This window comes from Nicotiana sylvestris, chromosome 3, assembly GCF_000393655.2.
Source record: "Nicotiana sylvestris chromosome 3, ASM39365v2, whole genome shotgun sequence".
NCBI lineage: Eukaryota > Viridiplantae > Streptophyta > Magnoliopsida > Solanales > Solanaceae > Nicotiana > Nicotiana sylvestris.
This window is the reverse complement of record NC_091059.1, coordinates 193,883,579-193,911,419: the sequence shown is the minus strand read 5'-3', so window position 1 is coordinate 193,911,419 and position 27,841 is coordinate 193,883,579. Positions and strand designations below refer to the sequence as shown.

General features: G+C 37.4%; 3 protein-coding genes across 4 annotated transcripts; 1 reads left to right on the top strand and 2 right to left on the bottom strand.

Annotated features, from left to right (window-relative positions):
• The first annotated feature begins 2,058 nt into the window (after positions 1–2,058).
• LOC104241879 (uncharacterized) lies at positions 2,059–4,685 on the top strand. Of its 2 annotated transcripts, none has more exons than XM_009796835.2 (3): positions 2,059–2,276; positions 2,551–4,463; positions 4,567–4,685. In XM_009796835.2, the coding sequence occupies exons 1-3, from the start codon at positions 2,192–2,194 to the stop codon at positions 4,654–4,656; spliced, it is 2,088 nt and encodes a 695-aa protein (XP_009795137.1). In that variant the 5' UTR covers positions 2,059–2,191; the 3' UTR covers positions 4,657–4,685. The 2 variants fall into 2 exon arrangements, with proteins under 2 accessions (XP_009795137.1, XP_009795138.1); XM_009796836.2 differs by having other exon boundaries at positions 4,570–4,676.
• Positions 4,686–5,064: 379 nt separating this feature from the next.
• On the bottom strand, positions 5,065–6,187 carry LOC104241880 (protein OXIDATIVE STRESS 3). Its single transcript, XM_009796837.2, has 2 exons — positions 5,763–6,187; positions 5,065–5,552 (listed from the first exon to the last, which is right to left on the bottom strand). The coding sequence occupies exons 1-2, from the start codon at positions 6,035–6,037 to the stop codon at positions 5,270–5,272; spliced, it is 558 nt and encodes a 185-aa protein (XP_009795139.1). The 5' UTR covers positions 6,038–6,187; the 3' UTR covers positions 5,065–5,269.
• A 12,802-nt stretch (positions 6,188–18,989) lies between these two features.
• Positions 18,990–20,194, bottom strand: LOC104241878 (acid phosphatase 1-like). Its single transcript, XM_009796834.2, has 3 exons — positions 19,749–20,194; positions 19,347–19,556; positions 18,990–19,267 (listed from the first exon to the last, which is right to left on the bottom strand). Exons 1-3 carry the CDS (start codon positions 20,147–20,149, stop codon positions 19,093–19,095), a joined length of 786 nt encoding a protein of 261 aa, XP_009795136.1. The 5' UTR covers positions 20,150–20,194; the 3' UTR covers positions 18,990–19,092.
• Positions 20,195–27,841: the final 7,647 nt, after the last annotated feature.

The following is a 27,841-nucleotide window of genomic DNA, read 5'->3' as shown; positions in this document are numbered from 1 at the left end:
GGGTCTAGTTAAATCAGATTTTCGAGTCCACCTATAAAGCAATATGAGTGGGATATACCGAATTAGAAATCTTTTCTTTGGCTAGTTGATCAAAGAAGAAATTAGGTTCATGAATTTTAATATCAAAGTCTTATTTTCTTTAATTTTCAGTTTTCAGTATTAGCAACGAAAGTGCCTCTGAACTTTGACACATCTACTACCACATTATCAAGCAAGAGGTTAGACTTTTATAGACATTTTACTTTGACTGCACACAACTTGAACGAAACTCTTACTAGTAAACCGTTGACCCTTGTATAAGCTGAAGAGATGCCATTTTCACGGATGCTACCAATGCTATATTCGCATCATCGCATCACATTTGCTTCTGACTTTATCTTAATTTCCTTTTCATTCCAAATAAAAAAATCTTACTTGGATTCACCGTTTATTTTTCTAGCCGATTACATATATTATTATATATATTATATATTTACTGGTTATTTTTAGTTTAAGAGATTAGATTGACTGTTTTTTGGACTAATTTTTCAACAAAAAAAAACTCCAAAACACTAGACATACGCTAAGGCGTGAAGTTTTCGTTGACTGTCTCTCTTGTGTCAGTCGTATAGTAAATAATCGTAAAAATTGCACGGGCATTCTATACCTAGTTTTTAAAAATTTTTAACTTGTACCCACTGTTTAAACAACTTCAGGCCTTTTTCTCCTCCTCCTTCGTTTTCTAAATGTTGAAGATTGAGATATTGTTATGTGTTCTAACCTAACTTATATTTGCTATTTTAGCTCTTTACAGCTAGGAATTAGCTTATGGACCGTCCAATTTGGAAATTCTAATTTTAAATGCTACTGAAACATGAAAGCACGACTTAATTCCCTATGCATTAGGTGAAGATGTTACTTTTACTAATGGTCTTGTTTTATAGGAGTACCGTTTTTCAAATTTCCTGATAATTCCATTATAGCAACTAGATCTTAATGACAACGTGTCATTGTTATTTTAGAACTTCAGCTCTAAGAATGCTGAAGTTCAGCAAATAGAGAACAAAACTTTAGCTACTAGAATGCTTAAGTTCAGCAATTACAAACAAAAACTTCAGCCAACACTTGGTTCAGCAATTTTTGCTACTTCAAGCCCGTCTACTAGAATGCTGAAGTTTGCGTGATTGCTTTTGCTACTTCAGGCTCGTATGCCTGAAGTTACGCGAAAAGTAGGTACGCTTGTAATTGTTTTTGCAAAGCAGGTATAGGTGAAAACGTGACCCAAAAAGCGGGTGTAGATGCAAATACCCCTAAATAATCCTCCTTCTATTTTTTTTTTTTACAATGATGGACCTTTTAAACATGGTCTAAAGTTTTCTTTTGAATAAACTGAAAATTTATGAGAAAACGTTTGGCTACGACCTAAAATTTTGTAAATTAAAATAGGGACATTTGCATAAATTAGGCCGGCAATAGTCACTTTTAAACCCATTATTTAAAATATATTCGCAATTTACAATATTTTTAAAGATAAGTCAATTAACCCAAACTTCAAGACTAAGTTGTAGGCAACTTAGTATCCTGAATTTGAAAATCTAAGACTTAGTATCCTGAATTTTTGAGCTGCTAATTTGAAATTCAGGACTAAATTTCCTAAATTTTTGAACTACTAATTTAAAATTTAGGACATAAAATTCGAACTTCAGGACACAATTTCGAACTTTAGAACATGATGTCCTGAAGTTTGAATTTTGAGGTTTAAACTCTAGGACGCCGTGTCCTGAAATTTGAGCGAAATTGATTAATCTGTAAATACATTATAAACTGTGGATATATTTTAAACAACATGCTTAAAAGTGGCTACTAGTGTCATTTCCACTAAATTAGTCTGTTTTTTTTTAAGCCCAAAGGAAATATTGGCCCAGACTGCAATCTGCTGGAGCCCAACTCCAAAACTCTGGGCTATTCCCTCAGTTGGTGGGCCGTGTGAATTTTCGCAAACCGCGCTACTAGTCCACATGCCCCAACGGTCATATTTCAGAAATTCAGATTTAAAAATCCATATGCTACGTATTTCTAACGGTCATCTTCATCATTTCCCTTCTCTACCCCGAGTCTTTGTTTACTCCCTCACTGTTCATATATTACAAACTTTTTCGAAATTCGTTTTCTTATTCTGCTGAGTGAAACGCATAGACAATCTTGAAGAAAAATGGATGGTATTACTCCTCGGAAAGCAACTCCACCGCTGAGCTCTCCTAACAAGCCTTCTGCTGTTCCAGATCGTTCTCTTTCTGGTATGTTCTTTTGTCTTAATCCCAAAAATTTACACCAAGTTTAACCATAAATTGAATTTTTGAAACCCTAAAAATTCTTAATTTTGCTATAACTTGTTCGATTGATTTTCTTGTCAAACTTATATATATTCTGATGCTCTAGTAACATCGTATGTTCAATGTGATGTATTTATCGATCGGGAAATGCTTGAAATCAAAGAATTTATAGTAGCTAATATTCATCTCATATTGTCTTGTTTTGTTGATCGATAGTATTTTTATTTCTGTTAAATAGGGTCAAGAGAAACGAATGAAAATGACCAGCCGCTTGTTCAGAAATCCTTGACTAAGAATTTCATGTCACCTACCATATCTGCAGCTTCTAAAGCTTCAGTTCCAATTAGAAAGAAAATTTTAGCCGAAAGGAATGAAATTTCCAGCTCCTACGAAAGCCATCCTCAGAACAAAGCCTCAAATCTTGGGTCTAAAACCAGTTCCCTCAATTCAACTTCTCATCATCGTTCTGGGAAATTACCTATTTCTAATTCCTACAGTTATGCCTCTGAATCTGATGATGACCAAGAAAACAACGTTGTTGTTGATTCATCCTATAAGCCTTACGACCCTCTCACTAATGACCTCGGCCCTAGGCCTAAGTATCTACGTTACAAGCCAAATAGGCGTCGACCGATCATTCTTGATTCAAATCAAGAAATCAAACAAGGCGATTCTCAGGAATCTGATGATAATGAAGGGTCATTGGAGCAAGTTCAAGATTCCTCAAATCTTCCAGAAAAACATAGTAATTTGGAGGCAGAAACTGAAGAAGATGGGGATAATAGTGTTCATGAGGATGATGAAGAAATGGAAGTTGTGGAAGGAAAATGGGGTCTAAAAGAACTATTCAAAATTTTGCTTCTATTTGTTTTCTTCTTTTCAGGATCAAATTTATCTTCCATGAACTCTATGGTGACTTCTGACAATGGCGGCATGATTCGAAAGAACATCTTTGAAGCTGTTTTGCATGAAATTTATGGGAGTGGAAGTGTACATGCGGAGCAGCTAGAGTACTCTCAAAGTGGTTTTCTGGAGTTGAGTCAAAGGGGGACTAGTATTGAACTCAAGGCAGTTGAATTCGTTGAAGATGTTGTAGTGGGGTTCTTGAATGTGGAAAGCGCCGATATTGAAAAAACTAGTGCAGATATTGATATTGAACAGGACAACACAGTGGTTAATGTTACTGATCAAAGTGTACATGGTGATGAAGAGGAGGAAACCATGTCAATAGCTGCTGCTGGTGAAGTTACTAGTTCCAATGAGGTAGATGAGGAAGAAGTTGAAGATTTTCATGAGCAACTGCAGAAGGATCAAGTTCTTGAGAAGGACTCTAACCAAGATGAGGAAATCATGTCAAAAGCTGCTGGTGAAGTTACTAGTTCCAATGAAGTGAATGAAGAAGAAGTTGAGCCATTGCTTGATGACATTTCAAGTACTTCTGCCAACGTGCAATGTGCTGCTCAGTCGAGTTACAAATTTGAGCAAGCAGAAGCTGCTTACAATGTTGAGCAGGTGGAGGAAATCTCTGTAGATGAAGAATTAACTGAGACAGAATTTAAAGTAACTGAAGTAATTGACACAGAATATGAAACCAGTAATATTGACATTGAATTAGAGTCAAAGAATGCTGAAACCAAAGAAACTGGATTGAATGATGCAGTTATTGTCATTGGAGTTTCTGCATTGTCAGTGCTTTTAGTGACATCTTTGGTTACCATCTATATTTCAAGGAAAGTAAGAGCTGCTATTGAAACTCCTCAAGCTGGGACATTCAATGTCTTAGAGGAGAAAAATGAAACTTGTGTTGTAAAGGTTTCATCTTTGAGTGACCCTTCAGAAAATCTCAGAAACTTTACTCAGCTTGAGAGAACACCTGCCATTAGATCCATTACAGCAGCTTCGTCTTTGTTTGGTCCAAAGGGAGAAGCATCAAAAGAGATTAGTCAAATCAGCGCTCCAAGTATTGAACTGCTAGGGGAAATGGTACTTGAAGAAGTCAGCAGCAGCTCCCTCAGAAGTTATGTTAGGAAAAACAACACTATTGAAGCAGAAGAGAACAGCAACACTAATGTATATGTTGTGGATCACTCTAAAGCAGATTCTGCATCATATGGAAGCTTTACAGCTGAAAAGAAGATCATCAAGAAAAAGGTATGCTAAACATTTCCCCCCTTTTAAAGTGTTCAAATTCTTATGGAGTCCTTTCTTATAGTTGGATAAAAGCTACAATCTTTAACTGTTTGCTTTCTAAAAGCAGGTGGAGAAAGATGGAGAAGAGATCAAGAAGATGGTGTTGACAACCCCAGTTAGGCGTTCAAGTCGAATTGCTGCAATGTCCCCTTGATGAATATCTCTACTGTAGGATTTTTTTGTTACTAGTATAATGGAAACAGCATCTCTGTTGTTTCATATTCTTTGGTCTTCTTTCAGATCAAATTGTAGGGGTGAAGTAGTGCATCAAGTGCAATGGCAACTAATTGTAACTTGTAGGAAATTGATGAATCTTAACTTTAAATGGAGAATTATCTTGATCACAATTCCTCATTCATAAATCTTTTGCAGACTAGAGAGAATTAGGCATACCAAGAGTAGCAGTTCTACAGTTTTCCTCCAAAACAGTATTAAGCATATCAAAAAAGGTCCTTTATGGATTCATTCTGAGAATGATAAGGAATGAAGATTAAACAAACTTTAACAACAATAGAGCTTGTTATCATTATTCTTTTCCAGTTTCCAAGGAACTAACTGCAAGGGCAAAAAAATATACCTCTGAAATAACATAAACAAAATTGAAGTATACACATCTCTCTCTTACTCTCTAGACTAGATCTCTCTCTCTCTCTCTTGAATAGTAGTCTCCTCTTATTTCTTTTTCATTTTTCTGATCACTTGTTTTGATAGGAGGGTTGGGATTAATATCCTAAGTTGATATGATACACTACAGTAACAGTAGTAGTCTAGGTTCTATGTAGAGGAATTAGAGGGGGTCTGCTCCTGCTGATAAAACTTGCCTTTCCATTAGTAGTACAAGATGCTGAAAATCTTGAGGCTTTCTTCAATATAGTTGGCTTTGGAAGAGTATATGACTTGTAAGAATCCAATCCAGCTCCATAGCTTTTGCAAGACTTCATTTTCCTTTTGTAAGGTGATTCTTTCTTAACAAGATCCTCTAAACTTGTCACTCTTGATAAAGATGTAAATGACTGTGATTTGCCTTGATAAAACTTGGATAATCCCCTCCTGCAATATTCATATTCATACATAAAAAGTATAACTCCACCATCAAATTTTAGATATCAAGATTGATCATTTTAAGTTGTAAGTAATTCCTCAAAAGACCTTCTTTCCTATATTTGTTACTCTTTTACAATTTATAACATGACACCAAGGCCTAAGGTTACTTTTGTATGTGCCAAAAACCAAATTAATTCCTTAAATAAAAGTGCTTACTTGATAGGTAATTGTGCCATGAGGGATGATAAGTCATACAAAGCTTCATCAGAATTAGGTGAACATGAAGAGGGAGATGAAGATGCATCATCTGTTGTGTCTAATGAAGATGAACAAGTTGATCCATTTGAAATTGTTGATGATTCTCCAATGGATGATGAAACTGATGAAGAAGGTGAGTGGCTGTTGGTGTTGTATATCTCACCATTATTACCTAATTCATGTCCTTCATCTATCATCCATAACTCATGTTGTTGATCTTGATTCTTCATCATGTTTGCTAGCTAAGTTTGCCTTATAATTTCTTGAAATTAAAGAAGCAGATCAAGAAATATGTTGAGATAATAATAACCTGTGAGTTGGCTAAAGCTTTGGTGTCTATCTGTTAAAGGCACATGCAAAAGAAAACATGGGATTTTTTGTGTATTCTAGGAAGGCATTTATATATGTGACTATGCAGAAAAAAGATAATGTGTGGATATAGTTCACTTTTACTTTTGAGGCTTTATGACAGCTAATAACACAGAAATTTTCATCACAGTCCAACAAAATAAATGACACATGTAAAACAATAAGATTAGCTAATGAGAAGATTACACGTGTCGAAAGTTAAGTAGGTAGCACGGCAAGAAAATGGAACACTAGTGTCACAATAGAGGATCTCTAGATTAAGATAATAATTCAGGAATTGAATATATGTGTCTGTAGAAATATAAGTAGGCCTTATCCTGAGATTCGACATTATCTTGTCGTATGGTTTCAAATGAATGTCTTGACTTTAGAATTGCACTAAGTTGAAGAGGATAAGCTCAAGTATTGAAATATTTGCCATCAGTATCCGAGTCATCAGCTAAGTCCACAAATATTTTTTTTTAAAAAGTATATTCTTTTTTTACCCTTTATCTTTTATGATAAGAAACAAAGTTCTAGATAAAATCATTGACTAGGAGACATGAGGGGCATTCTTGCTTGCTACTTTTCCTACCGTCTCTTTTTTGGAACCCCCCCCCCCCCGCACACCCCCATACCCCCACCCCACCAAGATAAAGGGCAAAAAATAAAATGCATCTCATGAAAATCCTTTTGCTTTTTCAAAAAACCACAAACCAATAATTTAACTTTTTCCTTAAGTGATTGCTACCATTAAATGGAAGGATAATACTATGGTATTTTATTAAATTTAATAGTGAAGCAAGTGTTTCAGGACTTTTGGTCTAATGATAAAAGCATAACGAATTATTTGTTAGTTAGGAGACGTTGCATGTTTAAATATTCTGCAGACGAACGCGTTATAGTTGTTCTATATTTGCTATCTCTCTAAGAAGTTGCAATGCTAGAAGCGATGCTTTTCAAAATTCTGCAAGTATCAATCATCTATTTCATGATATTTAAGTGGAGAAAGATAAAATCATAGAAGTTAGAACAACAACCAATTATTCATTGAAGTTTCAATTGTGCGTAATTAAGAGGTCATTTGGACATTAAAAAAAATTCCTTTTTTTGGAAATTTTTTTACTTTTTTTCGAAACCAGCATTTGTTCATAAAATTTTTAATTTTCACTTGAAGATGCATTTTAAAAATTTTCGAAAATTTGAAAAAACTCTAAAAAGTTATTTTTTAAAATTTTCACTCAGATCACTCATAAAACTTTAAAAACAACCCAAAATTATATTCATGTCCAAACACAACTCTAATTTTCAAACACGATTTTTACTTAATTTTTTTTTCATTTTTTCTTGGAATTTTACGATTCTTATGTCCAAACGCTCACTAAGTCACGAAAACTTCTCAATTATAAGAAATAAGGCAATTTATATTTTATTTAGGATAAACTAAAAAAGATGCAACTCTAGAATTGCAAAGTAAAATGAAAAATCCAAAACACGCGTGAAACATACTTAAGCGATAAACTTGAGAATTTCTGAAATTATCAAATATTTCAAAGTTAGTTAGCAGTCAATATAAAAGCTGAATTCAGTTAAAAAAAGAAAAAAATGGGGGAGAGTCAACATTACTTTACATAGGGAAGGCATGAAAGTAGCTATACTCGTTAGTTTCCTAATACGGAACATTACTCGAATGAAAAAGTCAATAATTTGGGCTTTGTTTAAGAATCCTATGTTCCAACCTTCTTCTTTTTTTCAATTACATTTTTCTTTCGTTTTTTTGGGTTGTGGTATTTAAAATTTTCTATACCACATAAAGTGAAGAGAAAAGTCTATATATCTAATGTAAAGTACATACACATAAGAGGAAGAGGTCAATTCAAAAATATTTGAACAAATCTTCGCAACGACCTCATAATGCACGCACCTTTCTTTTTCTTTTTAAACTTATTCTTTTTCTTTAATTCAGACCACCTTTTGTTTTTGTTTTATTTATCTTTTTAAAAAAAATAAGTATATGATATTGGAAACTCACTTGCTCGATTAATTAAAATTTATATTACGCATGACCTATCAAGAGAAAAACGTTTCGTACCACGAGTTTCTCCATTTACTGGACTCCCTACAGCTACCAGATTGGATTATAATCAAACTTTCATCTTATTGAGGTACTTTTTAAAGTAAAAATAAATATATCATCTTTATTTGGCTCACGCGTTTATTAGAAGCAAAATATGTGAATAGCTTATCATATTTAGTTTGTTTAAATAATTTTCAAATTTATGATTTAAAATATGAAAAGTTGGAAATATTAGTGGAAGTCTAGAAAGATTTGATCAAATCAACCAAAGAAGCTACAAATCCCTTGGTTCAAATTGTACGTGTAGTCAACTTTGTTTGTTTGGCTTGTGTCAACATGATATCTACTTTTCTAGAAATGAAACTTTTCAATCATAAAATACTTCCAAAATATTATATGAAGCCTACTTTGAAATCTTTTCCTTGTTCTTTCACTCTATTCATATATATTGAAAAGTTTGTTATGATCTGGATAATTTCCTAAAAAGTTACTACACATTTCAAATAGCGTTCAACTCTGTTCTTAATTTTTGGGCAAATTCAAATATTAAGACATTCAATTGCCTAAACCCTTACGCCACGAATAGTTGTAAATAAGTATGTATTTCCAGTCAAACCTCTCTATAACACCCTCGTTTGTCCTGGATATTTTTAAATATTATAGCGAATTGTTGTTATAAAGAACATATATTATATAACAAAACATGATATTTAGTTCCCAAAAAACTTGATTTTTATAGTGAAGTGCTGTTATATAAAGATATTGTTATAGAGAGGTGTGACCTTATATACTTATACTAACATACAAGCAAAAGATTCATTTTCATTCATGGTAAAGGGATATCCGCATTGTTTCCAGGACTACTAGAGGTGATTTACCTTTTTTTTTTCTTTTTAATTACTGCGGTGTAATCCACAAATAGCTAAAACTATAGGGAGGTAGATACTATTATTAGCACTAACTTAGAATGTTTGAAATTGTTATCAATTTGTCACGGTCATGTCCAACTATCAAGGTATTATCCGTTTTGGCTCGATTCCTTAAGGCTATCTCAAGGGTTTTAGGCCTCATTGTTTTGACCCTTGAATTTGAACTAAAAAGTATCTTAATTTCTCCTCCCATTTTGGTATGGAATTGCCTAAGGTAACAACAAAACCTTTTCCAGTTCAACCGTGGGATCCGTGGGCTATTACACAATAAAGGGTCGTCATATGATTCTTCTTTGGCCCAGTAAGATAGAGTGCAATCACTAATAAAAAGGAATCTTTACGCAAATAGCCAACACTGTTTATTTTTTAGCTAATATGTCTAAATTATGCAATGATTATACACTATTATACATGAACTATACGTATATTGTACATTGGCCAGCTATTTTAAGTTTAAGCACTTAGGTAGGCAGATATTTAAAGTAATTACGCATACAAAAATTCATGTCCTGACAAATTAATTAAGGTACCAGATGAAAAACAAATGACCACATCTTGTTATGATTGATCAAATAACTTGACACTAACATATATACTGTACTACACATCGTGATATTTCTTCAAGAAGAAAATTTTGGCAAAAAAAAAAATTGGTTTGCGCATGATTATGAGTGGCACTTGTACAATGTTACTTATAAAGGTCTAGATTAAATTAATTTAACAAGCATTCTAGGCATAGTTAAAAGGATAAGTTTTGGAAAGCATTGGTATGCAATAGGGGTTAATGGTTCGGTCCCGTCGGTTATTTTATAAAATTTATATTATGTTAAATTTTCGGTTATTTCATTTTGTTTAACCAAATTAAATTTTTTCGAAACCGTCCCAATTATCTCGGTCTCTCTTCGATATCGGTACGGTTTGGTTAATTTTTCGGTAGTTTTTTAAAAATGTCATGCAAGAGTCGCTAGTCTAAGTTAGAATGCGATAATGTGTACTTGCATAGGACTTTGGTGGCAAAACTCTCTAGATATTTTTACTATTTTAAAGGTGATGATCAAAGGAACATAAAAGATGTCCAGAATAGAGATTCATCCCACTATTCTATGGTAGCATAAAATAAATTAAGTAAAGATAAGAAAAATATAAATCATACGAGTGGAAAGATACTAATAAAGTTGGAACTCAAAAATAGAGTTAATTAAAAGATTAGTATCCAACAAGAGAAATATTAATCATACGAGAGGAAAGATACCCAATATCTTGTGGCTTGTCACTGAAGATCGTTGGAATACCTAGTGACTTGCTACTCAAGATGTTATAACTAATTTAGTTTCGATATGAGTAGTAAAATATATTTGAAAGTTGGGATTTTGGATATTAATCCAAGACCCAAGAAATTTTTTTAATGCTTTATTTGTTTTAAACTTAGTACATAAAATATATTTTTCGTATATAAATTTATTCGGTACGGTTATAAATTTATATTAAAATAAACCTAACAATTGGTTCGTTACGGTTCGGTTCGATAGGTTTAGTCGATTTTTAACTCAAATAGACGTCTACCTAATCTGTTAAACTAAAAATAGCCGGTAGATATATAATATTTACATAATTTATATAATATATATATATAATATATATATATATATATATATATATATAACTATATATAATTTATGTATATCGACTAAAAAATATAAACATTAAATCATGTCGACTATTTGTGTAACAATGCCAATATCAATCTCGGGGCTCATCTAATAGGCCTTTTACGCATCTCTTTCTATGAGAAAAATCCAAACGTGGGCCTTTAACGTGTACTGTACACTAGGAGGAAAATGCTAGCTAACCCTATTTTATTTTATCACGTAAAAGTAACAAATGAAAAACGAAAGGGAGGAGAATTACGCATTACTTACCTTCCACAAAGACTTCGACTTAAACACCGTAGACATGTAATTTTTGATCCCCCCCTAGATTTTATATATTTTAGTTTTAAATATTTAGTTTAACTCTAAATATCGCCATTTTAACTAGTTTTGACTCTTTTACTTTATTTTAAGATCAAAAAATTGAAAATTACAAAAATAGTTCCATATTTCTCTATTTAATTCATGTATTAGATATTTTTAGAAGGATATATTACTTTGAACCTATTTTATTTTAATATAATCCTTGAAAATATCAAAACTAGTTTCAACTTTAATTTTTAGTTTTATTTTAAATATAACAGTTTATTAAAATCAATTAAGAGTTATTTTATATCTTCTTATAAGTATTTTTAGAAGTAAATTAAATTTTCAGCCTTTTCTTAGTCCAATTTGATAGATTTAGAGCCCAATTCAAGCCTAGGCCCATATTTTATCTTACCCTAATACATAAAACACTAGACCCTTTCATCTTCTTCTTCCTTAGACATACACTCTAGAAATGACCCCCACACCAACAAGACCGTCGTTCCCTCTTCTTCTTCTTAACGCTTCAGCCCTTGAACACCCCTAAGACCACCAAACAACACCCCTAGCTGAACCCTAATCACAGAGACACCTAAAAATCTCTAGCCGTCCCTCCATTTTTAGACGAGCCCGCCTAGAGCTCCAACAACCGCAGACCCCTCATCACCTCTGAACCCTTATAGCCGCTGGACCAGCTGCACCAAGAACCCCTCCATAGCCACTGCTGCTTCTGGACCTCTCACCAAACCGGCGAAAACTACATCTCCCTCTTCTCCACACTAAGCAGCCGCTAGCCATACTCCTAACGCAACCGCCGAACACACCACCACAACTTACTATCGCCGAGTTCCCTCACCACCACGACTACACACACACACACATGAACAGTACACAGAAACAAAGCAAATACGAGGGTGTTTTGGGTTTATGATTTCCATCTTTTCTCGGTTGATTTCCATTTAGCTTTTGATATATAAAAAAATTACTTTACATCTTAGTGATAGTTTCAGAGATTAGAAATTTTTGAGTTTTTCATTAAATTTTCAATTGTCTTCAACTCCAAATATTATAAAAAAAGAATAAAAAAAAATCAGTGATCTCCTCTCCAATGTCGAATTTCACTGTGATTAAGAGGTTCGTTTGAGTATCAGATTCGAGTTTGGAATCCAGAGCTTTTCCAGTCGTCGTTCATGAGTCCCCGGTGCCGATTCAAATTCCGTTTGCGGTTCGTCATATTTCTGAGTTCAAATTAACCTTATAATTAATTTTTTGATTCATTTTGAGGTTCGTTTCTCATTTCCTATACTCTGTTTTGCTTAAATATCAAGACCTCATTGTTTCATTTGCTGACTATTGTTTTTATGTTATTTAGCTTGATCTATTTGGATGGGTCTTGATTATTAAAAATCAATTTTGACCCAATGTTTCATTGATTTATTAAGAGGGATTAATTTAGCATATCTAAGTAGATTGGCTGGATTTTTCGCTATTTTGAATATAGGGAATTTGAACATCTAGAATGGAAAAATTGAATTTATCATGTTAATTGTTTTACTTTACTTGCTCGAGCCGTTAGTGGTATGTTTTAGGCTGACCATACTTGGGTAGGCAAGCTTTAGGATTTTGTTAGTTTTGAGGCGAGAGGTCGTTCCCTTAGTTAAATTTATCCGGGGTATGCCCCGTAGTATCATGTATTTGGAGGCCATGACAAACTTCGTGGAAAAAGTATAGTATATCTTAGTATTTAGGATTTTACTTTTATTTTCTTATTTTATTTTCTTTCGTTTAGGTGGGGACGACCTCGAGCCTCTTGTGTGTTTGTTTTCCTTTCCTGTGATTTTACCTCAATTTGAATGTTTTAAAAGCCGACTAGATCAAGTATGCAACTGTACTAGTTCCGGGACTTGGGGAGTGCCTAACACCTTCTCCCCGAGTCAAATGAACCCCCTTACCTTCAAATCAGATTAGTTTCTACTTTGTTCTTTTTTCTGGGTAAAAATATTTTCTTGTTAGATATCACCTCTTCTCGTTTTTTCCCTTATTTTGTTCCTTTTATTTTGTTTGAGTCCCTTTTGAATTTGTTTTTGTCGAAACGAGTGATTAATGACTTCAAAATCTACCACCAGATTTTTAATCACACAAAGCCGAGTCTGACAAGCACATCTAAATGGCATAAGACATAGAAGAATAGTGTGTGCACTGAGTTGGTGATAATAGATGTTCTTTGGGATTGATGTAAAATGCAAAGGTTTGGTGAATGTTAGAACACGAGTGCAATGCATCGGGCATAAGGTATTGGACTTGAACGAATTAGGAATATTTCTTGTGATAAGGGTTGTCCGGAAAAGCGGTCGGCCGATAACAAGCACTGTCTTCCAAATCGAAGTCCAAGTTGATCGTGGCAAGTGCAAGAGAAATCACCCTTGAAGTCAAGGCCACAAACTAATCACCATGTTTTAAACTTACAAGTTTTCTTTGTCTAAAACAGGGATGAAAGCTATGTTCATATCAAAGTTTGGAAACTTGAATTTTCAGGTTTAATGCGCCAATTCTGTTCACGCAAAGGATATTGAGAAGATCACACCTCCTAGGCATTTTCCCTAGTTGAGAAGAACCATACCTCCTAGGTATTTTCCCTAGTTGAGAGGAATCTTTGGCTTTCCTTGAGTTTAGGAGTCCTGCCTGGAGAATATGGTTAGTTTTTAATTTTTAAGTTGTTAATCTTTAGCTTTCTTTAAGTTCAAGGGTCCCGCCTGGAGAATAGGGTCAGTATTTACCTTAGTCAAGCTTAGTTTATAGTTTTTCTCAAGCTCAATCTCACCCCTAGGAGACGCACTTCCTAGTCTGGGTCTTTCGAGTTATATTTTTGCTTTAGGAGATGCATTTCCTAAATTGAGATTCTACCCTTACGAGACGCATTTACTAGTTTGGGTCATTTAAGTTTGAGTCATTGAAGTTTTACCCCTAGGAGATGCACTTCCTAGTTTGGGTCTTTCAAGTTATGTTTTTGTTTTAGGAGATGCACTTCTTAAATTAAAATTTTACCCCTAGGAGACGCACTTCCGAGTCTGGGTTTTTCAGGATATACTTTTAGGAGACGCACTTCCTAAATTGATATTTCACCCCTAGGAGACGAACTTCCTAGTTTGGGTCATTTAAGTTCAGCCCTAGGAGACGCACTTCCTAGTTTGGTTCATTCAAGTTTCCCTCATAGTAGACGGACTTCCTAGTCTGAGTCTTTCAGGTTATATTTTGTTTTAGGAGACGCATTTCCTAAATTGAGATTTTACCCCTAAGAGAATCACTTACTAGTTTTTGGGTTATTTAAGTTCATTCCTAGGAGACACACTTCCTAGTTTGAGTCATTTAAGTTTCACCCCTAGGAGACGCACTTCCTAGTCTGGGTCTTTCAGGTTATATCTTTGTTTTAGGAGATGCACTTCCTAAATTGAGAATTTACCCCTAGGAGACACACTTCCTAGTTTTTGGTTCATTTAAGTTCATTCCTAGGAGACACACTTCCTTGTTTGAGTCATTGAAGTTTCACCGCTAGGAGACGCACTTCCTAGTCTGGGTCTTTTAGGTTATACTGTTTAGGAGACGCACTTCCTAAATTGAGATTTTACCCCTAGGAGACACACTTCCTAATTTGGGTCATTTAAGTTCATTCCTAGGAGATGCACTTTCTAGTTTGAGTCATTGAAGTTTCATCCCTAGGAGATGCACTTTCTAGTTTGAGTCATTGAAGTTTCATCCCTAGGAGATGCACTTTCTAGTTTGAGTCATTGAAGTTTCGCCCCTAGGAGACGCACTTCCTAGTCTGGGTCTTTCAAGTTATATTTTTGTTTTAGGAGACACACTTCCTAAATTGAGATTTTACCCTTAGGAGACGCACTTCTTAGTTTTGGGTCATTTAAAATTCATTCTTGGGAGACGCTTTTCCTAGTTTGAGTCATTGAAGTTTTACCACACTTCCTAGTCTGGGTCTTTCAGGTTATATTTTTGTTTTAGGAGACACATTTCTTAGTTTTGGGTCATTTAAGTTCATTCCTAGGAGACACACTTCCTAGTTTGAATCATTCAAGTTTTATCCTTAGGAGACACACTTCCTAGTTTGGTTCATTCAAGTTTCATCCTTAGGAGACGCACTTCCTAGTGTGAGTCGTTTGAGTTCATCTCTAGGAGACACACATCCTAGTCGAGTCTTTAATTTTACTCTCATCATTGCATCAATAACATAGGTGATTTACAGTTTTGCTAACAACTCACGAATCTTCCTAGTTCAAACTGGGGCAGAAAATTTTATTTATTTTGTTGTTTTGATTGCAGACACCCACTTGGAGAACGAGGAAGTTCTTTTCAGAGTTACTTCAAATTTCAAGTCAGTAGCAGGCGGCCACCTGAAGAATGAGGGAAGTCATTTTAGAATACGATTCAAGTTAGAAGTAGCAGAGCTCACCTCAAGAATACGAGTCGACAGTTTGAGATGACCAAAAGAAGAAGTCTCAATCCAGAATGAAAGAGAAGAAAAAAAGAGGTGAATCCGAAATTCAGAAGCAGAGAAAGATGTGAACTGCTCAAGACATGGTCGAAGTCACGAGCGCTACATGTCCGATCTTGATCTAAAAAAGTTGAAGAAGAATGAACTAGCAATTGCAGCTAGCAAGCGCCAATGTTCAAATATAAAGTCTGCATGAAGAACCATTCAAGACTCAAGATCAAGCTTCAGAAGACTTATAGATAGGAATCTTGTAACTCATAGCTGACAGACTTAGTTAGTCTTTTCTATTTTTTGATTTTGATGTAATAACAGGACCGCATACCGGAACCTTGACGGAACGACACTTCAATCGGCTCTCCACCTCGGTATACTCCATCACTATTCCTATTTCTGAACTACACGTGGCGTGATTCCTTTATAGCCAAGGATATGCAGGCAGCTCAGACACCAGGTCTCGATCACATTCTCTTTTAGTTTTTGGTCTCTCAAAATAAGGGTCGGGTCAAAAAACCTGTCTCGTCATTCTTTGTCTGAAAACTCTTCGTGTTTTCAGTCGAAAAGGGGCAGCTGTAGACATGTAATTTTTGACCTTCCCCAAGATTTTACACATTTTAGCATTTAAATATTTAGTTTAGGTCTAAATATCGCCATTTTAACTAGTTTTGACTCTTTTAATTTATTTTAAGATCAAAAATTAAAAATTACAAAAATAGTTCCATATTTCTCTATTTAATTCATGTATTAGATATTTTTAGTAGGATTTATTACTTTGAACCTATTTTACTTTAATATTATCTTTGAAAATACCAAAAATAGTTCCAACTTTAATTTTTATTTTTATTTTAAATATAATAGTTTATTAAAATCAATTAAGAGTTATTTTATATCTTCTTATAAGTATTTTTAGAAGTAAATTAAATTTTCAGCCTTTCTTAGCCCAATTTGGTAGATTTAGAGCCCAATTTAACCTAGGCCCATATTTTATCTTACCCTAATACATAAAACACTAGACCCTTTTATCTTCTTCTTCTTCCTTAGACACAAACCCTAGAAACGACCCCCACACCAACAAGACCGATGTTCCCTCTTCTTCTTCTTAACGCTTCAACCCTTGAACACCCCTAAGACCACCAAACAACACTCCTAGCTGAACCCTAATCACATAGACACCTAAAAATCTCCAGTCGTCCCTCCATTTTTAGACGAGCCCGCCTAGAGCTCCAACAGCCATAGACCCCTTTTTCACGTCTGAACCCTCACAGCCGACGGACCAGCTGCACCAAGAACCCCTCCATAGCCGCCGCTGCTTCTGGACCTCTCACCAAACCAGCGAAAACTCCATCTCCCTCACGCCATCTCCTTCTTCTCCACACTAAGCAGCCGCTAGCCCTACTCCAAACGCAACCACCGAACACACTACCACAACTCACTGTCGCCGAGCTCCCTCACTACCACGACCACACACACACATGAACAGTACGCATAAATAGAGCAAATACGATGGTGTTTTGGGTTTCTAATTTCCATCTTTTCTCGACTAATTTCCATTTAGCTTTTGATATAAAAAAATTACGTTACATCTTAGTAATAGTTTCAGAGATTAGAATTTTTGGGGTTTTCATTGAATTTTCAATGTCTTCAACTCCAAATATTATAAATAAAAAAGGAAAAAAAATCAGTGATCTTCTCTCCAATGTCGAATTTCACTGTGATTATGGGATTCGTTTGAGTATCGTATTCGAATTTGGAATCCAGAACTTTTCCAGTCGCCGTTCATGAGTCCCTGGTGCCGATTCAAATTCCGTTTGTGGTTCGTCATATTTCTGAGTTCAAACTAACCTCATAATTAATTTTCTGATTCATTTTGAGGTTCGTTTCTCATTTCCTATACTCTGTTTTGCTTAAATATCAAAACCTCATTGTTTCATTTGTTGACTATTGTTTGTATGTTATTTAGCTTGATCTGTTTGGATGGGTCTTGATTGTTAAAAATGAATTTTGACCTCATGTTTCATTGATTTATTAAAAGGGATTAATTTAGCATATCTAAGTAGATTGGCTGGATTTTTCGCTGCTTTGAATATGGGGAATTTGGACACCTAGAATGGAAAAATTGAATTTATCATGTTAATTGTTTTACTTTACTTGCTCGAGCCGCTAGTAGTATGTTTTAGGCCGACCACACTTGAGTAGGCAAGCTTTAGGATTTTGTTACTTTTGAGGCGAGAGGTCGTTCGCTTAATTAAATTTATCCGGGGAATGCCCCGAAGGATTTGTATATATTTTTATCCGGGGTATGCCCCATAGTATCATGTATTTGGAGGCCATGACAAATTTCGTGGAAAAGCATAGTATATATTATTATTTAGGATTTTACTTTTATTTTCTTTCGTTTAGGTGGGGACGACCTCGAGCCTCTTGTGTGTTTGTTTTCCTTTTCCGTGATTTTACCTCAATTTGAATGTTTTAAAGGTCGACTAGATCAAGTATGCAACTGTACTAGTTACGGGACTTGAGGAGTGTCTAACACTCCTCTCCGAGTCAAATGAACCCTATTACCTAGAACTCTGGTGCAGTGTTTTAAAAAAAAAAGGGTGACCTAGCACACCGACAGCGACTCTGAGTTAGACACTCCTCCCGAGTCAAATGAACCCTATTACCTAGAACTCTGGTGCAGTGTTTTAAAAAAACGGGTGACCTAGCACACCAACAACGACTCTGAGTTAACCCTTTTGAACACAAAAATTTGTCACTTTTCAAAATTGAAATCCCTTTTGAGCTTACAAATCACTTTATATATTTTAAAGAGGGTTAAGTGAAGTGAAAAAAGGGGTGTGACAAACACATACCCTTGTGGATTTAGATGACACAAACCTCTATTCTTTTGAATATTGTGTATTCTACAAATAGACAGATTTGCCTTCCTGTTCTAAATTAATTTATACTTTTGTGTATAGAAAAATTTTAGTTTTATATTTTATCAGATCATAAATCCAATTCTATCATCCCCATTAAATTCTTTAAATAAAAGGAAAAGTATAGTATACAAGTGGCACATAATTATTGCCATGAATCATGCCTTTCATTAATTTAGGTTGTTGCTGACCCTGACATGCAATGTCTTAAACGAAATGGACAGCTTTTATATTCATGGGATACACATATTCTACCTACTTAATTTTGTCAATAGTACTACAAGCCTCACCAGTAGTGTGAAACGTTAGCAACAATCGCGAATCGTGATTTACTTGGCACAATTGTTATGAATTAACTGCACTTGTCATTTCTTCACCAAATTGAGATTACAGAAAGAAAACACAAAAAGAGGAGATTGGGGTGTAGAACATTTGAAGAATCAAAAACAAATACATATCCTAATAAAAACCAGGACTGTTAAATTACTCGACATTAAGTTCAATTTCAATCATGATATTCTGAAACAGAAACCCTAATAATGTCGAAGTGGGTAATTAGTTTTTCAACCAATGTAATACATTGGATCCGGCAATTTGAAAGTGCGGTCTCCAACAAAATCACCAAGCAAATCACTCCACTGGTCTCCTATGTTGCCAACAATTCTATATCCAGCTTTCACCAACTCTGCCCTTTTCCCTGACTTGTACATTACTGAGGATCCTGTATCATTTACTCCCCTGCACCCAATTATTCATATCATATCAATTACTATATCCCTAAAATGCTCAATTTTAGATAGTTAATTGATATTCTTACTTCAAGATGAGCTTCACCCAAGAATGGTAGCCAACTTTTTTTAGGTTAGCAATCCTGACTTGTCTGAATTCTTCTTTTGTTCCAGTGATAAAGACTGGTTTAATACCCATAGCCAACAATGTTCTATACAGAAACAGAGCTCCTGGCACTGCTGGTGCTTTTCCTTCTCTTGTCCACCCGTCAAACTTCGTCCCGTTGAATTTTGTTGCCCTGATAACAATTAAATGTACACTTTATTAGTCAAGCACTTGAGTTTTACGTGGCTACTTCAGTAGAGACGATCCATCTGTTTTCATCACTGAACCTATTGCACATTTGTAATTATGGGTTCAGAATATAGTATTTGTTGAGATTTTAATGCAATATATCTAGGTACAGAAGTTGTATTTCCTAAAAACTTACCCAAAGGCAACATCAGAACGAGCATAATAAGGAAGGTTAGAGAGAGTGGTTTCATCAATATCAAAGACCCAAACATCTTTGCCGTCTTTGGCAATTTTGAGGGTTTTGGCATACTGAATAGCCGCGACGACCACAGCGTTGCAGTCGTCGCGGTACTGCTTCCCAAGCATGTAGTGCCCTACGTAGCTTTCGCATTGAAGGGGCACTAATTTCCAGTTTTGGATGTTGTTGGTTTCAACTGCCAGCCGCCAGCTCAGGCAGTTGATTTGAGGAACGTGGCGGCCGGCGGAACCAGCCGTCGGCCGTAGAGGGTGGATTTGGTTGGGAATAGACTGTGCGTGGGACGCTTTGGCAGTTGCCGCTGCCATGGAAATAAGGAGAAAGAAGAAAATGGCCCTCATGTTTTTGGAATGTTTGTTACTCTAATTAGAAAGTAGGAGGTACTAACATGGCTGTGTGATTGGCCCTTTATATAAAGTTTGAACTGACCTTTCATCTCATCACAAGTTAGTGAATACATTTCTAGCATTTCTTCCGCGTGCTATTTCTCGATAATTTTTACTCTTTTCATTTTTAGTTTCTTAGTATATTTATTGTGACCGGCATTTCAAAAAAATAATAAGGGGTCGAGTTGATATACATATTAGTTCTGTCAGGATTATAATATATAATTTTTTTATATATATGGGATCAATATAAAGAGTTTTATGCGAGAACTAATAATAAAAATAAATATATATGTTTTAGTTACTTATACTTAATCTCCCAATACTAATATACGTATTTTCAATTTATCTTTTATTTCATATAAAATAATAAATAGATTTTTGTATGGGTCAAAATCTGACCACAAGATAGTTGTCATTAAAAGGAACGATAAGGGATCGACCAAGCCATAGTCGTGCCCCCTAGGCATAATAGATCCGAGCAACTCGGCCACTGTCGAGATCGAGCTGTCAGAAAGCCTATACCGCAGAACATGTCGTATTATTTAGGCGAGTAAGGAAGAGTACAGTCATGAGAGGATACACTGGTTAAATATCGTTGGGTAAAATAAAAAAATCGATAATATATATATATATATGAGGGGCTCCCATCCAAGAAAGGAGAGATCAAGAGGTGAAAGATAAGAACAAGAGGAGATCTCCGAGAACGAAGAAATGGCTCAGCTTTTGGTTACCACCCCTCGTAGCAACCATTGTTGAAGCCACAAAGATAGATCTCATAGTTATTAACAATTTTTCCTATTTTTCTTCTTTACTCTTACAAGTACGGAACAATATATCAAAGATATAAGCTTATCATTTACATTTGATATTTGTTAATCATCTTGATAAATGTTACACAAGCTCGGTCTCCTTTGATTTTCATATTTATTATGTTTGGATCTAGAGTTAATTATGTTTGGCTAGGATTTACCCTCCTTTTCTCTATTAATTGGTTAGCTAAAAGGTTTAATAATTTTTTAGTCGAACAATTTGGCGCCGTCTGTGGGGATTTCTTAGCCAAATTTTTTAATTTTTTTTAGATCTTGAACCAGGCAAATATCACTACCAGGCTGTCATGGCCACATCATCTCGGCACAAATACCAACTCTAAAGAATTGTAGGTAAGCCTTAGAGATAACCGTACCAATCTAGGTCAGATCTCTACATAAAATAGAAGTTATAACTGATGTCTATGCAAAACTCACGTCTCACCTGTAACGATGGGTTTGGCGCGCCATATGCATGTTTAAAATAGAATCACGGTCACTATGCGTTTGGCATGACCGTAACCTCATTTGACGTAACCACCTTATATACCGACCCTCCCCTTACCTCCTGGGGAGGGACGATAGTCTACTGTGTGGTCCTTTGAAAGAGCGGGCACATCCTGCCCTATTTACATATCCACACACACTAGTTGATTTGTGAACAAAGTATGACATGTTTCCCTTGTTGTTTGTGCAAATCAGACGAGGTCGGACCGGGACTCGGTTTCGACGTCCCAACAAGCAAAGTAAATCCAACTCACGAGAAGCCTAGATGTGGTTAACGATAGAGCCAAACACGACCGCCAAACCTAAAATCATCATTCAAATACGGGGCAAAACGAGCGACCCCACGGTGCCATTCCTTTTTTTACCACCTTATCAGGCCAAGGTAACAGGCAATTTCGTTTGGATTCCACTTACCACGATCTCTTGTTAGTTTAGAATAGGAACACAAGCGCTCTCACAAATATGCGAACAAGGAACGGGCGCCACCAAAACACCCCATGAAATGGTTCTGTACCATAGCACTTCGCAAGCAGTGACCGAGCAAAGCCCTATAAGCCGTACCAAATTACAAATAACTGAAACGGATCAGCACATGTCAACTATCAGGTAAATCTCCATAACAGGGGGCTCACCCATGAAACGCACAATAATCCCTAGTGAAACGCATAGTAATTTCCAATGAAATGCAAAGAACTCTCCAATGAACGCAAGGTTAAGCACACTGAGACTCACCCGCGAAGCGCCTAGTATTCTTTAGTAGAAGCAAAACCAAGCACACCGGGACTTACCCTGGTGCATGCCTAGACGGTACGACGACGTGTAAAGTTCTCCAAAAAATAATCAAAAACGTTACAATTCGACCTCGCTCGAATTAACACCTTCACGGCCATTGGCCATCATCAAATCAAATAGGTTAAAATTTGATCTCGCTCGAATTAACACCTTCACGACCATTAGCCATCGTCAAATCAAATAGGTTACAATTCGACCTCGCTCGAATTAACACCTTCACGGCCATTAGCCATCGTCAAATCAAATAGGTTACAATTCGACCTCGCTCGAATTAACACCTTCACGGCCATTAGCCATCGTCAAATCAAATAGGTTACAATTCGATCTCGCTCGAATTAACACCTTCACGACCATTGGCCATCCTCAAATCAAATAGGTTACAATTCGACCTCGCTCGAATTAACACCTTCACGACCATTGGCCATCCTCAAATCAAATAGGTTACAATTCGACCTCGCTCGAATTAACACCTTCACGGCCATTGGCCATCGTCAAATCAAATAGGTTACAATTCGACCTCGCTCGAATTAACACCTTCACGGCTATTGGCCATCGTCAAATCAAATAGATTACAATTCGACCTTGCATGAATTAACACCTTTACGACCATTGGCCATCGTCAAATAGGTTACAAATTGACCTTGCTTGGAATAACACCTTTACAGCCACCAGCCACCGTCAAATAAAAGAAAAGTTTGAACTCGTTCAAATATGAGTCAGAAATTAACTTCGCCAATGACGGCGACTCCAAGTTCAAACTCGTTCAACTATAAGTCAGAAATTGACTTCGCCAAAGACGGCGACTCCAAGTTCGATCTCGTTCAAATATAAATCAGAAATTGACTTCGCCCAAGACGACGACTCCAAGTTCGAACTTGTTCAATTATAAGTCAGAAATTTACTTTGCCCAAGATGGCTACTCAAAGTTCGAACTCGTTCAAATAGAAGTCAGAAATTGATTTCACCCAAGACACCGACTCTAAGTTCGAACTCGTTCAACTATAAGTCAGAAATTGACTTCGCCTAAGACGATGACTCCAAGTTCGAACTCGTTCAACAATAAGTCAGAAATTGACTTCGCCTAAGACGGCGACTCCAAGTTCGAACTCGTTCAAATATAAGTCAGAAACTGACTTCGCCCAAGACGGCGACTCCAAGTTCGAACTCATTCAACTATAAGTCAGAAATTGACTTTGCCCAAGACGGCGACTCCAAGTTCGAACTCGTTCAGATATAAGTCAGAAACTGACTTCGCCCAAGATAGCGACTCTAAGTTCGACCTCGTTCGGATGTATTAAGTCAGAAATTGACTTCGCCCATGACGTCGACTCCAAGTTTGATCTCGTTTAAACATATTAAGCCTGAAATTGACTTCGCCCAAGACGGCGATTCCAAGTTCGACCCCCGCTCGAATACATATGAGAAAGTCGACTCCGCCTAAGTCGGCAAATCAGAAGTCAACCTCACCCGGACTTGCAGATCCAAAGTAACTTCATTTGTCCTCATGCGACGAGATCCTACTCGATCCGAGTAGGGTCGGATTCCCAATCAAAAAGATCAAGGACTCGTCACACAAAAAAAATTGAAGGTTCATGCCAAAACAAAAAGGCATGTAACAAACGAGGAAAAAACCATTAAAAGATACATAAATAAAGGCGAAGCAACTATTTCATTTAAATATGCGTACGTAACAGCCGTACCTTATAAAAGGCCAAAACAGGCCCTTAGAAACAAAGGAAATAAAAATAAAAAAAACTATGAAAGCTGCAACAACTTTTCATTCGGCGTCATCACCGTTGTTCTCCAAATCATTGTCTTCAGGAAACCCGTCCTCAACATCAGCAGCCTTGCCAACCTCCGGTGTCGCAGGGTCATAGCCACAGGAAACATGAGCCTCGCGCGCCTTTGCTTGAGCATCGTCAAAGGTGGCCTCAGGAACACTCCCCGCTTCCCACAAACCTTTGTAGATATCTCGTTGGGACTCAGCATGGGACCATAGCTCGTACCAGTGGTAGGGAACGACGGCAGAAGCAGATTCAACCTGAGCCAATAGTTGTGCCTTCTCATCCTTGAGAGTCTTGACCCTGTCTCCCAAGTTTGAAGCCTCCCGGTCAATTTTGCTGATGCGCTCCTTAAGTTATGCCTCCCTCAGCGTGGTCATCGCCCTTTCAGATTCCTGCTCAGATTTAAGGACGCAGATAGTGTCCTCTAGCGCTACCGCTCTCGCCAAAGCCGACGTCCTAGCGCTTTTGGTGCTTTCCATCTCGACCACTTTCTTCTATAGCTCAACCAACTTCCCCATCCATTCTGCACTCAAAGCTTTGACTCTGGTGATATGCTCAAGTTCGGCTTGCAACGACATCACCTTCGCCTAAAGATGCTCGCACTCCGCAGCAACCCTCTTTCCCAACTCAAGCTCTTCATCCTTGGCCCAGAACAGCTCCTCAAGCTCACTACATCTGCGGATAGACCGTATCAGGTCCTCATATCTTTTCTCTAACTCCTCCATGGTAGACTGGGTACTGGCACCCGCTCTGAGCTGTTCGTGCATCTTACGACACTTGTTACGGTACCGCTGATACTTCTCGGCCATTTTCAAAAAAATCATGGTCTGCGTCTCGGCCCTACGAGCATTCTCGACCTCCAACATGTAGGTCTAAAAGAAAGGAGGGAGGAAAGAAGTTAGTAATATTATAAAAAAACGAACGAAGGTCACTAAACAATGGAAACAAATAGGAATTCACCCTCAGGCCTAGAGCGTCTACACTGCGTAACAACGCGGAATCGCTAACATCCTGAAGAGCTTCGCTTTAAGCAGTGGAGCATAGAAGGTCGAACTTCAGCACAAAGTCCACCATATCTTGCAGTAAGTTGAGTTCAGACGGGATTTTGAGTATTTGAGAAGGGACTCCCGCTTCCACTACGGTTTGGGTATATCCCTCCTCGAACATCCTCATGTCCTCAGGATCGATGTCGGACTCGGATTCATAATCGTCAACCACAACTCCTTTCCCCCTCTCACTGGCCGAAGAGGGGGTGCGGTTCAACCGCGATGTTGAAGGGCCGCCCGAAACAGCAACGGCAGCCTCAAAACTTTGTGTTTACGCCATATCAACCCCTTGCACGCTCGCAATGGGCGTCGTTTCCACGGTTGGGTTGACACCATCTCCGATTTCGATCACCGCCGGCGTAAGGATGCCCCTCGAAGAAGTTTTGGCCGAGGAAACCTCTTCCAACACCACCCTCCGTCTCTTTGGTGAGGCCTCCTCACTACTTGCGCGGGAAGATTCGCCTATGGAACGGGGTGCGGGAGTCGAAATCTCCAGTTGAGTAACCTCCAAGCACACAGCTTCGGTCGCAGGTGCAGGCTGAACAATAGTTCTTGGTGCTGGCCGGGCAGCAGCCCTCAGCGTAGGACGAGTAGAAGGTGTCGGTTGACGGAATGCAAGCGGAGGAGCCCTCGTTCTCCTCACTCCTCCTCGACATGTCAGTAAAGAGAGATTAGATCGTACAATGATAAAGTTTCAAAAAACAACTATGAAGCAGGGAACAAATTAAAATTACAAGCCAACTCACTAGTAAGAGGCTTACGCCCAAACTTCTCATGGAAGGGCACCCACTCGCGAATTCCTACCGTGTGGGGGAGAATAACGCTCACCCACTCGCGGATATCGGTGACCAGCAGGGGAGGTAATCTCTCAGCTGCAAAGACAAAACAAGTATTTAGCGATGTCTCTTAAGGGAAGACGACCGACGGCCCTCTTAAGATGAATTACAAAGTAAAGGAAAAATTATGAGCAAAGTTCCACGTCTCTGGAAATCCAGCTGAGTCCACCATGAGGTGCTACCTCCGCACATAGAAGTAGTTCCCCCAAAAGCAGAGATTGGCCTTGTCGTACATCTTCACTACCAAACTCTTGGTTCCTCGATGGCGCATATGGATCATCGTACCCCGAAGAAAATGAGGTACAAAGATATGAAGCATGTGCCCCAGGGAAATTCCTCGGCCGGCCAGCTCTGCGTACTTGATGAGCATAAGAAATAGTTTGTATGCATACGGGGAGAGTTGAGCCGGGAACACTTCGTATAATTGGCATAAGTCTACCACCATAGAGGGGAGAGAGAGCGTGTACCCAACAACGAAGGGGTACATGTAAAACGCGCAGTGCCCTGGACGGTGCAGATGCACAATATCCTTCCATGTCGGCACCATTTCGATATGAGCAGGGATTCCCCACTTAGCTTTGAGTGTCGTGATCATCGCATCATCCATAGTGGAAGGAACAGGCTCCGGCTCACTTCTTGAAGGGATGTAAAAATCAGTCCTCGCCTTCCCCTGACGAGAAACTATCTAATCCACCATTGGAAATCCCTCATCTTCCACCACCTCCACTCCTTCTTCGAGTAGGGAGGCTTCATTTTCCGGCACCGGAGCACCAACATCTCTATCAGATTAGGAAGAAGTACTAGCCATTTGACTTTCTTGATCGAAGTAAACATGAAAGATGAGGGAAAAGAGATAACAGTCGCTTCGAATTCTATCAAAAGCAGAAGTATGAAAGACCAGAGGAAGAGGAAGTTTGCAAAGTTCTTTCTCATGAAAAGTGAAAAACACAACAATTAAATAAGGGATTCCCCCTATTTATCGAAACATAAATGTCTTGAGCGGGACATCCAAGAGCCGTCAATAAAAAAAACTAAAAGGGCACGGGAAACGATACAGTGACTGGGAAACGTGCAACATAATGATGCATAATGGGTATTCATGGAACCCTAAATCGATGCGATGATCTAATTCTAAATTGACGTAATGGTCCAATGAAATCCATGAATCGTCACGTCGCCACCTCGCCTTAAGGACTTCGTTCCGCGCATAATGTTCAGATTTCTCCTAACTTTTGAATCAACAGAATCCGCCCATCGAGCTTGCTAAAAGGTGACCCCAATGGGCGGAGGGACTAACTGTATGGGTCAAAATCTGACCACAAGATGGTTGTCATTAAAAAGAACGATAAGGGGTCGACCAAGTCGTAGTCGTTCCCCCGAGGCATAATAGCAACGAACATCTCGATCACTATCGAGATCGAGCTGTCAGAAAGCCTACACCGCAAAACATGCCATAATATTTGGGCGAGTAAGGAGGAGTACAGTCATAAGAGGGTACGTTAGTTAAATACCGTTGGGTAAATGAGAAAATCGGTAATATATATAAGGGTCTCCCATCCAAGAAAGGAGAGATCAAGAGGTGAAAGATAAGAACAAGAGGAGATCTCCAACAATGAAGAAATGGCTCAGCTTTTTATTACCGCCCCGCGTAGCCACCATTGTTGAAGCCACAAAGATAGATCTCATAGTTATCAACAACTTTTCCTTTTTTCCTTCTTTGCTCTTACAAGTATGGAACAATATATCAAAGATGTAAGCTTACCATTTACATTTGATGTCTGTTAATCATCTTGATAAATGTTACATAGGCTCGGTCCCCTTTGATTTTTATATTTATTATGTTCGGATCTAGAGTTAATTATGTTTGGCTAGG